General features: G+C 42.6%; 1 protein-coding gene across 15 annotated transcripts in view; it reads left to right on the top strand.

The window, feature by feature from the left end:
* Positions 1–362: 362 nt before the first annotated feature.
* The window catches only part of SRPK2 (SRSF protein kinase 2), a 213,312-nt gene continuing 199,534 nt past the window's right edge, over positions 363–14,140 (top strand). For 6 of the 15 annotated variants that reach the window (XM_033088271.1, XM_033088275.1, XM_033088274.1 and 3 more), the window contains exons 1-2: positions 374–503; positions 1,060–1,114. In XM_033088271.1, coding sequence (XP_032944162.1) covers positions 377–503; positions 1,060–1,114 — 182 coding nt within the window. In that variant the 5' untranslated portion in view covers positions 374–376. Of the gene's footprint in view, positions 504–836; positions 970–1,059; positions 1,115–14,140 lie in introns of those variants that run through there. The other 9 variants (XM_033088276.1, XM_033088281.1, XM_033088273.1 and 6 more) reach the window with 5 other exon arrangements.

Raw genomic sequence — 14,140 nt, 5'->3', positions numbered from 1 at the left:
ATGCATGATACGCAGAAAGTTTGGATCAGCCAGGCCTAAATTTGAATCATTGCTAAGTAAACTGTTTGACCTCTTTAGGACTCAGTTTCCTCACTGTAAAAAGGAAAAAATAATTACTTGGTGGGGTTGTTGTGTTACACAGTCGTACACATGGTATTTATTGAGCGCGGCTTGAATTAACGTGTAAAAAGCGCCAACCTACTTTCCATGCTATTTGCAACTTTTCCTTCATTAAAGTCAAGCAATCCTGTGGGGTAAGTAAAGGCGAGAGATAAGATGACTTCTCCAAGGTCACACAGCTAGTGAAGGACCCAGGTTGCCCAGCTCTTGGTCCTGTGACCTTTCCACACTCGCCCGAGGGGAGAAAGCGGCGCTCATGGGGATGCAAGGATGTAGAGGAGCCAAGGGGGAGAAGAGGCCGCGCGAAGAGCGGTGGTGTGAGACCCGCGGAGGCGCGGGCCAAGGAAGGGCACATGGACAGGCGGGCCGCGCCACTGGCCGGGGTGAGGCTGTGGCTGGAGAACGAGGGTCGCGCGGCCGGGTGCGGGTGAGAGGCGGGAGGCCCGGGCCAGCCGCGGGGGCGCGAGAGGCGGAGGCCCCGGCCGCGGGAGGGGGCGGGGAGGCGAGGGCCGGCGCGGCGGAGGTCGTGGGGGGTCGTTTCCGCACCCGCGGGGCGGGCGTGGGGGTGCGGGGCGCGCGGAAGGAACCGGGCGCGGGGGTCAGGACCCCACCGGGTGGGGGGGCGGGGCGGGTCTGGCCGGGGGCGGGTCTTGCTGGGTCCCCCGCGGGAGCGGCGGCGGCAGCAGCAGCGGCGGCGCAGGCGCGGTTCCCGCCTCCTCCCGGCTGGCGGAGCGAGTGGAGGCTGCAGCCCGGCTCCGCTCCCGCGTCGCCGCCGCCGCCACCGCTGCGGCCGCCGTCGCAGAGCCCCCCCGCCCTCCTTCCGCCGCGTCGGTATGAGCTCCCGGAAAGGTGAGTGGCCCACGGCGTCCCCTCTTCCCTGCCACGCGGCCCCGCAGGCCGGCCTGCCTGACCGTTAATGTATGTCTCTTCTTTCCCCAGTGCTGGCCATTCAGGCCCGAAAGCGGAGGCCGAAGAGAGAGAAACATCCGAAAAAGTGAGTCCACGCGGCGCTAGCACCCGGATCCCCGCCCCCGGCCGGTCGGGGGCAGCCCGCGACGGTGCCCGGGAAGTTGCCCGGATCCCCAGGGCCAGCGGGCAGGCTGATTCCCAGGGACGCGGGCGCTAGCCTCCTGCGCGCCCCGCGGGCGGCCCGGGGGGAGGGGCGGAGGGCGGGGGAGGGGCGCGCGCGAGCCCGCGGCCGGCGGGTTGAGCATCCCCGGGCGGTCCCTGGGACCTAAGTCGCCGCGGCCGTCGGGGCGGTTGGATGAGGAGGTGCCGGGCGTGCGCCCGGTCGCCTGCGCGCCGAGCTGTCCCCGGAGGTCGCAGGCCTTTCCCCGGAGGGGCGCTGGCGCCGGCTGCGGCATGAGGCTGCCTACCTGCTCCCACCTGGGCACCGGGGCTCGAGAGAGGAGGAGCCGAGTGTACGAGAGAGTGCGTGTGTGAGTGTGTGTGTCGCGTCCTCGTCCTCCCCGGCCCTTGCCTGTCGGCTGAAAACCCGAGCCAGTTGTCAAGAGGTTCGCTCCGGGAGTGTTCCTGGCGCGAGTTCAACGCTGAGACCTGTGCATTTCGGCGCTTGGGTTTGTATTCGAAACTTTGTGCTTGGGCCGAACGTGACTGCTGCGCTGGACCGGTGGGCGTGTGCGCGGGCGGTCCCCGGCGCGGCTTCCCGGCCTCTCATTGTGCCGCGAGTTGATGAATAGGGTGGTGATATTTAAAACGTGCCAGTCGCCGGCCACCTCCAGCCTGGCTGCGGACCGTAGTGGGAGCGGCCGGCTCCCGAGAAGCCTTTCCTGGAGAGCTGCTCCGAGACTGCAGAGCGCCGCCGCCTCTTTTTCCTTTTTCTCTTAATTAAAAAAAAAACATCTGCCAGCGTTCAACATCTTTACTCTGTCTAGATTTGTGGCTTTGCTCTTCTTTTTGAGCAAGGAAGGTATTTTTGGTACTATGAGGAATGACAGTCCATGATCTTTTAATAAAATCACCAAGTATTTCCTTTTTGTTTCCTTTCGGGGGGGCTGCCTGCAGCATTCCTAGACTTTCTTCTTTCCTGGTCGCCTTGGTCTCCGCTTAGCAAATTTCGTACCCGTTGGTATCTATGCAAACTGCCTAAGTTATTGCTAATGTATATCATGATATTATTATGACAGGAGTTTTGTTCCTTTTAAATGGAATATAATTTGAAACTATGTTCAGGATTTCACAAAATATGGATATCCACCTAATGCCTCAAAAAACTTACAGAGTGTGGGAAAAATACTTAAATTAAGAACTTAAGGAACTGATGGGTAATTTGGTAGTTTTAGATGCTTTAAAACAATTAATGCTAGCTTTCAAGTCAATCTTCAATCTGGGATTTCCTTTGATGAACGATTAAAGTTGAGCCAGTAGGTAAGGCGAACTAATGTTTAGGATCTTGAGTTTTAGTCACAACTTTCAATTCAAAGCATTTATTTCCACATTGCTCATTATGTTCAGAAACGTAAAAAAGAATTGAAAAAACCCTGCCCCCAATTTTGGGGAATGACTCTGTGTGTATATATGTATACTTATGTGTATGTATATATACATATGTGTGTTAAATATATGCATACATACAGAAAAACAGTTTTAGTTAAGTCAATGTGTGTAGCATATTTTCATATTTCAGGGTATGACTTTCCTAATGGCTAAGAGCCTTTTTTTGGTGTGCTGCAGTTTGGATTTATGTGGTATGTTTATAAAGAATTAGTGTGTATCCAAGTATTCAACTGTTACTCACAGATTAATCTGTCAGTTTCTTCTATTGTCTGTTGTATGTATTTGATAAGCTTTGAGGGAAATCTCCCCTCCCCCCCGCCAGTGACTAAATTAACTGGTTAGTCTGCAAGGTAATTAATTAGCAAGAGCAGATTGGTCCAATTACATAAGTGTTTGATTAAGACAATGTCATTTTTAACTTAATCCTTTGAATCAAGATATTATTTTAAAGGAATGCTTGATATGATTTATGTATTCATGTATTCAATAAGTATTTGCATGCCTTTCCTAGGAGGCGGTGATAGAGCTTTGAACAAGCTGAACAAAGCTACTCCTGAAGCTTATATTCTATGGGGGTTTGGGGAGAATTCCAAAGAAGATGGATTGTGAATGGATTGTGGAGGACGGGAGAGGTACATAATGGGAGCTGGCCAATTATAGTACTTGGGAAACCATGGTGACTTGGTTTAGGGTGTAAAGAGTGGCACGCTGGAGAGAAGAGCTGGTGGAAGAGGGACTTGGGGAGACTGGGAGTCTCAGAGGTACTCATTTTACACGCAGCTCTGACAGGTTAAGGTCACACATTAGTTTAGTTTGCACCAGAATTCAGGTCTCTTGATGCCCAGTGTTTTGCTTTTTGATTCACTCTCTAGAGGAGGAAAAGGTATAGTAGGTCAAATTTTAAACTGTATCAGTATAATGATTGGCAAACTTGAATTACTTTGTGACTACATGGACCTGGCTTGATGTGATATGATCTACTTTTGTCATCTATTTGTATGTGCAAGCTGGCTCTTCATTCTCTTCATTCATTCAGTTCAGTTCAATTCTGTGAGCTTTTGTGAATTGAGGCGGTTTGTATAGGCTACTTTTTTTTTTTTAAGAAATTTTTTATTGGGGAATATTGGGGGACAGTGTGTTTCTCCAGGGCCCATCAACTCCAAGTCAAGTTGTTGTCCATCAATATAGGTAGTTGTGGAGGGCGCAGCTCAGCTCCAAGTCCAGTCACTGTTTTCAATCTTTAGTTGCAGGGGGCCAAAGCCCACCATCCCATAGCGGGAATTGAACTGGCAACCTTGGTGTTATGAGCACCGCTCTCCAACCCCTGAGCCAACCGGCCGCCCGTGTATTTATTTTTTAATAAAATTTTTTAAAATTTTCAAGTAATGTGACTCCTCAGAAGTTGCGAGTCGAGTTCCCTTTATACCCTTCATCCTGCTTCTCCCAGTGGTGATGTCTTGCATAACCATAGAACATTGTTAAAACTAGGAAATTGACATTGGCACAACATTGTTAACTCAAGATTTCACCAGTTTTTACATACACTCTGTGTGTGTGTGTGTGTGTGTGTGTGCTGTCAGATGTTACCACTTGTGTGGATTAGTGTAATCATTACCATGATCAGGGTGCAGAACTGTTTCATCACCATAAACTGTCTTGTTACCCTTTAATGATCATACCCTCCTGACCTCTGGCAGGCACTGATCTGTTCTCCACCACCAAAATTTTGCTCCTTTGAGAATGTTATATAAAATGGAATTGTACAGTATGCAACTTTTTGAGATTCACTTTTCATTCAGCTTAATGAACTCAGTGTTGTTGGGTGTATCAGTAGCTCATTCCTTGTTGCAGAATAGAATTTCATGGTGTGAATGTACAAGCAACCCCCGTATAACACAGTTGTTAGGTTTCTAAAAAAGAAAAAAGCCGTGTTATGTGAATCTGTGATACAAAACAAAGAACTAGTAAAAAAAGGGGGTTAGATTCCAAAAATTAAAAAAACATACTACTTACTATATTTTTATAATTAAGAGAAATATGTTGGTTTTTTTTTTTTAAAGATTTTTTTATTGGGGAAGGGGAACAGGACTTTACTGGGGAACAGTGTGTACTTCCAGGCCTTTTTTCCAAGTCAAGTTGTTGTCCTTTCAATCTTAGTTGTGGAGGGCGCAGTTCAGCTCCAGGTCCAGTTGCCGTTTTCTAGTTGCAGGGGGCGCAGCCCACCATCCCTTGTGGGACTCAAGGAGTTGAACTGGCAACCTTGTGGTTGAGAGCCCACTGGCCCACGTGGGAATTGAACCGGCAGCCTTCGGAGTTAGGAGCATGGAGCTCTAACCGCCTGAGCCACCCGGCCGGCTCCCGAGAAATACCTTTATTAAAGCAATTTTCACCAAAAGTATAACATATATGTTTTAAATGTTTTCTTCATCATCACTAAGCACGATTAACCGAGGGCATTTTCTTTTAGACAAGGTATCTTCATTCGCTAAACTTAATACTCCATGAATGATTTGTATTTAAAATTCTGATAAATTTTAAAATTCTGCAGTCAAATCTGATACGACATCCATGCTCGAATGAAAAATTTCAAATGAGATATCTTTTGTTCTTAAAAGATTTTATTACATTCCATGTTGTTCAGGGATTTCCCTAATTTCGAATGAGATATTTTTTGCTCTTAAAAGCTCTTACGCTCCATGTTGTTTGGGGATTTCTCTAATTCTCAAACTGTTAGAGCGAAACCATGTTATAGAAGTGCCGTGTTATACACGGGGTTACTTGTACCACTGTTTCTTCATTCACTTGTTGGAGGACAGTTGGAAAGTTTCTCGTTTTTGATTCTGACAAATAAAACTGCTGGACATTCTTGGACAGGCTTTTATGTGAACATATTTCTGTTTTTGTAGGATAAATACCCAAGAGTATGATTGCTGGAGGACTTAGGTTTGTATTTGGACTTTTTATCAAGTTTGCAACTTGGTCTCTTGGTGTCTCTGTACCTATCTGTCTCTTTTTTTTTCTCTGCACGATATTTGTGATCTGTGTGTGAGCTGTTGATGACGGGATTCTGCACTGTAACCTTTTCGCTCTTGACTTCCTATTGGTGGGTGGATCCTGTAGGTTATTATACTTCCCTGTTTTCTGTTTCATGGGTTCTGACTGCTGCAGAAAATGATGGGGATGTGATTGGTGGCACTGGGTCAATAAATCACAGGTGAGACAATTTAGGAATGCTGTGGTACAAGTTTATATCGTAGGTAAGCCTCAGTCCTTTCCTGTAGTATAAACTCAGGCTCACAAGCCATGGCTTTGGAATACTTCCCATGGCAGATAATCACTTATTTTTGACTTATTGTTTTGTTACACATTTGTTTAGTCAACAAACATTTGTGCTTACCATTAATACAATTCAGTGCAACAAACACACATGAAGTAGATAGCTACCGTGTTTCCCCGAACATAAGACCTAGCCGGACCATCAGCTCTAATGAGTCTTTTGGAGCAAAAATTAATATAAGACCGATTTTTGCTCCAAAAGACGCATTAGAGCTGATGGTCCGGCTAGGTTTTATGTTCGGGGAAACATGGTGGTGCTAGGCAGTGTGTTGGATGCTAGGAAGACTAAGATAAAGCAAGCCCAGTACTAACTGGAAAGTAGGAGGGACTGATCAGCAGACGCCTGCAGGACAGTGTGATAAGCACAGTAAGGTTTGGTACATTGGTGCTTTGGTTGGGAAGGGAATGCTTTAGGAAGAGACCTTGTTTGATTTCAGCGTTATAGTTATTTTAATGACATAGCTGTTTTTTTTTTAATGATAAAAGTAAATAATATGGGCATGGTAGAAAATTCAGACTACAGAACAATTTAAAGAAATAAACATCAATGGTAGCTCTACCAGTTATTTTGGTGTATTTGCCTTTTACTTGTGCATGTTTTTTTAAATACTGAATTATAATATTATGGTATATACTGTATGTATACTGTGTATGTATGTATATATATACACACACGTATATACTTGATATATTATCCTTTTACTTGCGCATATTTTTCTCAGCTTTATTGAGATATTGCCATATGACATTACAGCATAATGATTTGGTACATGCATATATTGTGAAATAATTACCACAATAAAGTTAGTTACCACCTCCTTCCTCTCACATAATTGTCTTTTTTTATGGTGATGACATGGAAGCTCTACTTTGTTAACTTCCAAGTGTATAATACAGTACTGTTAATTATAATCTACATTTGTATATTTTCCTTAGTTTTAAAAAATTTTAAAGTTATAGCATATGTACATGCATGTGCATATAGTAAATTAGGAAAGTGCAGTGACTAAGCTTAAGTGTACTACTTGATTTTTACATGTATTTTATACCATTATAACCACTCAGATCAAGATACAGATCCTTCCAATACCCTGTAAGTTTCCTTAAGCCTCTCCCCAGACGGTACCCGGTCTCCCAGAGGTAACAACTTTGCTGATATCTATCATTATTGATAACATTTGCCTGTTCTTGAACTTAAGGAAATCATATAGATTATATATACTCTTGTGTCTGACTTCTTTCACTCAACATAATATCTGTGAGATTTGCCCACGTTGTTGCAGGCACCGTTGTTACTGCTTTGTAGTATTTCACAGAATGAACATACCACAATTTACTTTTATCTGTTCTTCTGTTGAGTATTCTTTTCCTTCAGTTTTTAGTCATTAGGAATAAAGCAGCTGTCAACATTCTTGTACATGTCCCTTTGTGGACATTTGCACTCCTTTCTGCTGGAGATGAGCGGGAGCAGTGGGGTTGCTAGGTTACAGCACAGGGGATACATAGTGTCAGTGGTCATTGCAAAGGTGTGTTTTCCCCAGCTTGATTATGAAATAGTTTTGATCGAACTGCTTTTCACTCCTACTAACAATGTATGATAGTTTCAGTTGCTCCACATCTTTCCACACTTGATGGTGTTGTTCTTTTTAATTTCAGCTCTTCTGAGTATATGTGGATACCTCATTGTGGATTAATTTGCATTTTCCTGAGTGGCGGTGTTGAACGTGTTTTCATATGCTTATTGGTCATCTGCATTTCCTACTTTGTAAAGTGCCTGTTTTGTCTTTTGCCCATTACAAAATATATGTATATGTTGGGTGTAAAGTCTTTTTTTCTTATAGTTATGACAGTTTTATTGAAATATAATTTACATACCATCCAATTCATCTGCTTAACATGTACAATTCAATAGTTTTTAGTGGATTCATAGAGTCTGTTAAATTAGATCTTGGAGGCCAATAATAGTTTCCCAAGTAAATAAGAAGGGGCAAGTTGAGGGCCTTGCAGGCAGAAGCAGCACTGCAGTTGGTATAAACATGCGGAGGTGTAAAATGGCATGTTTGTATTCCTGGAATGTCAAGCAGGTAGGTGAGTGTGGGGTGCAGGGTGTGGTGAGCAGTGAGTCAGGCCCTGAGGAAGTCTCCAAGGGCCTGGGGAGCTGTTAGGAGGCACGAGGGACATTTGTAGGAAAGATGACTCGCTGCTGTGAGGAGAGCCTGGAAGCCAGGGGACCATTAGGAGGCGATTGCAGGACCTTCAAGAGACTGATAGGTATTGAGGGAGCTGAACTCACTGGATTTATTATCGTTTCCAATTTAATGTGGGAAGAGAGTGAGAAGGGTCCAGGATGGATCCCAGGTTTCTGACTTAGCTAAATATGTTTTTCTCTTTTTAAAAGAAACTTGTTGAATAAGCTTTGTATGTGTAAAGTAAAGGAGACAAGGTAGAAAGGGAGTGGTTTGTTCTTGAAAAAAATTTTTTTGTTTTTCAGAAAATGTAAGCAGATGACAGGTAGCGAACAGAAAGAGGAGATGTTGAAATACTGGCAAGGGATATTTGGAAGAAAAGCTGGAAATGACAGGAAGGGATGGGATCAGGGTACAGGTTTGCTTTGGGCAGGAGGAAGGTAACTTCGGTTGCGTGCTTTTAAAAACATGCTCCCAGATTTTGCTGAAGTATTACAGAATACATGACATAGGCTCCATGTTATCTTTGGGAGACCAATAAAATGCGAATCTGCAAACATCTGTCCCCAAGTGTTGTGGACTTGTGGTAAGTATGCAGCAAAGATTGGCTGTGGTTATTAAATAAGCTTTTGTTGCTGTCTTGTTTTTTTTCTAAATGATTTTATCCAGTTGTCCCAACTCGGTTTACACATACTGTACGAATATTCTTGAGAAGTGAGTGTGTGAACGTCTCTGTTCCTGCTCTGGTTCCATGTTGTGTGAATTGCTGTAGTTTTTTTTTTTTTCTTAATTGCTGTATTTTTGAATAGATTTTAATTTTAGGGCAAGGACTCTCCCATGCTCCCCATAGACACTTTATTTCTCTTGTTTTCAGATTGTTTTGGGCTATTTTTGCATATTTATTAAGATAATATTTCCAAGTTCCTCCCTCAGTTTCTTTTTGCCATTTGTTTTGAGATGATATTGAATTTGTAGATTAATTTAGGGAGATCTGACAAGTCTTGAATTGGAAACACATTTTAAAAAAATTACTTTTTTTCTGATTTTAAAAATATGTACCTGGACGGCCCGATGGCTCAGGTGGTTGGAGCTCCGAGCTCCTAACGCCGAAGGCTGCTGGTTTGATTCCCACAAGGGCCAGTGGGCTCTCAACTGCAAGGTTGTCGGTTGATTCCTCGACTCCCGCAAGGGATGGTGGGCTGCGCCCCCTGCAACTAGCAATGGCAACTGGACCTGGAGCTGAGCTGCGCCCTCCACAACTATGATTGAAATGACAACAACTTGACTTGGAAAAAGTCCTGGAAGTACACACTGTTCCCCCAATAAAGTCCTGTTCCCCTTCCCCAATAAAATCTTAAAAAAAAAATATGTACCATATTCTGGAAATTACAGAAATATATAAAGAAAGCAAAAAAGACTCATATCTTATCATCCAGCAAGATATACAGAGAGGATATTGTTAATGTTTTGGTATGTTTCCTTCTAGTCCTTTTTTATCCCTGTTTGTTATTTACTTAATTATATAATTTCGTATTCTGCTTTTCTCATTTAACATTTAGTCATAAACATTTTTAATGTCCTTAAAATTGGTCCTTTCAGAACCAATTATTAGTGACTGTAACAGTCTAATTTACTTAACTTTAATTTGCTTAAACATTTGTCTATTGCTAAACACATGTTTCCAGTTTGCTGGCATTGTAATACTTCAGTGAATATCTTTCTGCATTTCAGATTTTCTTAGCCTATGTGGAGTCCTAGAAATGGAACTAGTGAGTAAAAGACTAAACACCTTTTTTTTTTTTTAATTTTCATTGGGGAATATTGGGGAACAGTGTGTTTTTCCAGGACCCATCAGCTCCAAGTCAAGGCGTCGTTTTCAATCTAGTTGTGGAGGGCGCAGCTCAGCTCCAAGTCAAGTCATTGTCTTTAATCTAATTGTAGAGGGCACAGCTCACTGGCCCATGTGGGAATCGAACCGGTTTGGTGTTATGAGCATTGCGCTCTAACCAACTGAGCCAACCGGCTGCTGTAGACTGACGCTGGTAAGGCTCCGAATTTTGGAAAGCTCTCTTGAAGAGTCAACAGGACTAGAACTAGCTAATTATAGGACATGAAGAGGAAGAGGAAAAGGCATTAAAAAATGGCAGAATTAAAGTTTGACTGAAAATGTTATACTTAATGAAGAATAAGAAAGTTGGGAGAAGTTTGGAGATGGGAAAGGTTTTATTTTAGGTACACAATTTGAAATGACAGGTATTCAAAAGGAGATACATTATAGGAAGTTGGTGTGCAGGTGGGAGGCTTGGACCTAGAATACACATTTGAGGACAATTAGGAAGCAAGATCAGTTTACTGAGGGGAAGAGAGAGGATGGAGAGAAGAGGGCTGGGGCCTGTAACTTGGAAAATGCCTATTGGGGCAAAATAAAAGAAAGGAAGCTAAAGATCAGTTTTAAGAGGATAAGTAAAAGATAAGTCCAAGGAGAATGAGATTTGAGAAAAGTTCATTAGGTTTGTTAGTTTAGTTAATCATTGCTGCCCTTCGTATTTCAGGGGTATTTTTCTTTTTTTTCACATCTTGACAATTCATGAAGAATTCACCTATCATTGTCTCATCTAGTATAGGCAGGTAGTATTAGTTGTGTTGGTGACTAAGGATTAAAGAGAGATTTATTTTTGTCTTTGTGCTGTAAATCTAGTAGGACCCCAGGTTTTTGACACCAGATCTTGTGTTCTGGTTTTTAAAAAAAAAAAAGAAAAGAAAAGATGCTATACCTGCAGGTGCCAGGTTTTTAAGCTTGTAGCCTGCCCTGATTCCTGGAGCGTTACCAGCTAAGGGTACAGGTGTGCACTCCAATCTGGACTCCTGGTGACCTTAGGTAATCTGTGTGGACGGTTATTAACCAAAGAATTTTTTCTTTCTTTGCTTTGTTTTGGCAAGGGTGCTTTATTTTGTTGTGTATGTCTCCAAGGGAACATTTCAGATTGAGTTTGTATTGTAAGATACCTTATATACCTTGATTTGTAAGTCCCCTAATTCCCCAGTGAGAAGCTTAACATATAACCTGAATATATTAAATTTTAGAGATAGATGAAATAGTTTAATATCTACTTATAATATTTAATTTCTTGTTAATTACATGTACATTCAAATTCACAAATTAATTTGTACATTAATTTAGAAATACCTCTTTTCCATTCATGTTTTCATGAAGCAGTTTTATTCGGACATTTCACATTTGCGACATCAATGACTTATCATTAAAAATAGTTTTTGACTCACACACAAAAACAGTAACTTTGTGAGGTGATGGTTAAATTAACCTGGTTTTGGGGCGGACGAGTGGCTCAGTTGGTTGGAGCGCAGGCTCTCAAACACAAGGTTGTGGGTTAAACTCCTGGAGTCCCGCAAGGGATGGTGGGCTCCACCCCCCACAACTAAGATTGAACATGGCACCTTGAGCTGAGCTGCCGCTGAGCTCCCAGATGGCTCAGTTGGTTGGAGCGCGTCCTCTCAACCACAAGGTTGCAGGTTGGACTCCCGCAAGGGGTGGTGGGCAGCGCCCCCTGCAACCAGCAATGGCAGCTGGACCTGGAGCTGAGCTGCGCCCTCCACAACTAAGGCTGAAAGGACAACTTGACTTGGAAAATTCCCCAATAAAGTCCTGTTCCCCTTCCCCAATAAAATCTTAAAAAAAAAAAAAATTAACCTGGTTTTGTGCTAATTATTTGTCAGCTATACTCCAATAAAGCTGAACAACAAGTTATAAAAATCTTGAAATTGCAATATCTGAGTAATTGGTTATGGGGATTCACTACTATCTTCTCTATTTTGTCTGTTTATAAAAATAAAAAAGTTTTTAAACGTTAAAAATGCTTTTTGAATCAGTTAATAGTTTTCCGGAGCACATGATACATATTTTTAAAAATTAACTTTTTCTGCATTTTTATTGAGAAAAAATTTGACCTTATGGTATAAGTTTAAGGTGTACAGCATGATGATTTGATTTACATATTTTGTGAAATGATTACCAAATACGTTTTAGCTACCATCTGTCATAAAAAGAAAACAAAAAAAAAAATTTCTCCTTGTGATGAGAGCTCTTAGGATCTACTGTCTTAACCACTTTCCTGTGGGGCACGCAGCAGTGTTAACTCATCACGTTGTACGTTGCATCTTTATTACTTGTAAGTGGAAGTGGGTACCTTTTGACTCCTTCCTCCAGTCACCTCTCCCCCACCTCTGGTAACAACAAATCTGAGCTCTTTAAAAACCTTAATTTTTAGAACTATTTTAAATTTATGGAAAAGCTGTGAAGAGAGAGCACATGACATTTATTTTAGTCTGAGATACATCATTCTTGAATCCATATTTTATCCAAGTTATAACTTTGCAAAACAGTGGATTCCCCCCATTTGTTCTATAGAATTACATTTATTATCACAATTAAATGCTTTTTAAAGCAATTTTAAAAAAAGGCTGTGTACAGCAATGAGGTCTGAGGAATAATTCCAAAGGAATTCCCTGAGGAATAATTCCAAAAATGTGTTGAATTTATTTGCCTCCTTTCAAATTGATTTTATTGTGTTGAAATCTATAAGGCTCCCAAATTAGTGTTGATTAAAGTGACTTCAGGCGGTCACCTCAGTCAGCCCCGTCACTGAAGAACATGTCATCCCTCTCCTCTTTCCTCAGTCTGTGCAGGCCTCCTCCGGCCCCGCTCGTCTCGGAAGGCTCCTTCGCTCACATCACACAGGTCACAGTTTCCTGCCATTTGCCATCAAGCCTAGCATTTCTGTGATCTTGATTGATCATTTCCTCTTGTCTTAAAGATACTTTTTTGCCTTATGTTAAAAATAAGATAATCGAGAGAGCAGTTCTTCATAATAAAGGCTTTGTAAGGACTAGAATGTAAAGAAACTACCTCTTTTTTGAGGGGTAATTTTTGGGAAAAGAACATGGCTTATACCCTGTTTCCCTGAAAATGAGACCCAGCTGGACAATCAGTTCTACTGCGTCTTTTGGAGCAAAAATTAATATAAGACCCGCTATTATATTAATTATATTATACCTGGTCTTACGTTATAGTAAAGTAAGACCAGGTCTTATATTAATTTTTGCTCCAAAAGACGCATAAGAGCTGATTGTCCGGCTAGGTCTTATTTTGGGGAAACACAGTATTTGGGCATATATGATATTTTATATTGAGTTCTTAGTCTTACTAGATAAATCCTACAACATGTATATGTAATGTTTTGCCCCCAATATTTGAATTCATTTCTATTTTGAATATTTTTAGTTAAACTGCTTTGCTAATAAGTTTAAAATTAATAATTGGTTTATCAAAATTTCATCGTGCATTTTTTTCAGCTGTCTTTCCCCCCACGCCGTTCTTCTGCCTCCTCACCCCCAACTCTGGTTAAAGCTGTTTCTCAGTCTAGTTGTGTAGGGCACAGCTCCCTGGCCCATGCTGGTAGTACGAGCCTGGTGTTCCCCACGGCCGAGGCAGTCAGTTGCCAGTTGTTGATGGGCCGCTCACAGTAGCTCACAGTAGCTCATGGCAGCACATGCCAACCTCCTACTGCTCATGGCAGCCCAGCTCCAGGGAGAGCCATTGTTCACAACCTTAGCTGTAGAGGGCGCAGCTCACTGGCCCATGTGGGAATCGAACCGATGACCTTGGCGTTAGGAGCACGGCGCTCCAACCACCTGAGCCACTGGGCTGGTTCTATTTCAGCCTACTTTTGGACAGATTATTAATGTAAATTCTCAAGTCAGGGTCTCTGAATGTGGGGCCTAAAACAATAGGGGCAAGAGGGAACATCTGGATGAGGCTGTAGAATGCTTTAAAATTGGATATGTTGTTAACACACAACATCGTTGTGCACCTTAGTTGAACACAGCATTTGGGTGCCCATATCCCCTATACGACTGTAATTTAGTAGATGTGCCCTTGGACAGATTGTGTGGACTGTGCAGGT

The sequence above is a fragment of the Rhinolophus ferrumequinum genome, chromosome 20 (assembly GCF_004115265.2).
Source record: "Rhinolophus ferrumequinum isolate MPI-CBG mRhiFer1 chromosome 20, mRhiFer1_v1.p, whole genome shotgun sequence".
Lineage (NCBI taxonomy): Eukaryota > Metazoa > Chordata > Mammalia > Chiroptera > Rhinolophidae > Rhinolophus > Rhinolophus ferrumequinum.
This window is presented reverse-complemented; position numbering and strand designations above follow the sequence as displayed.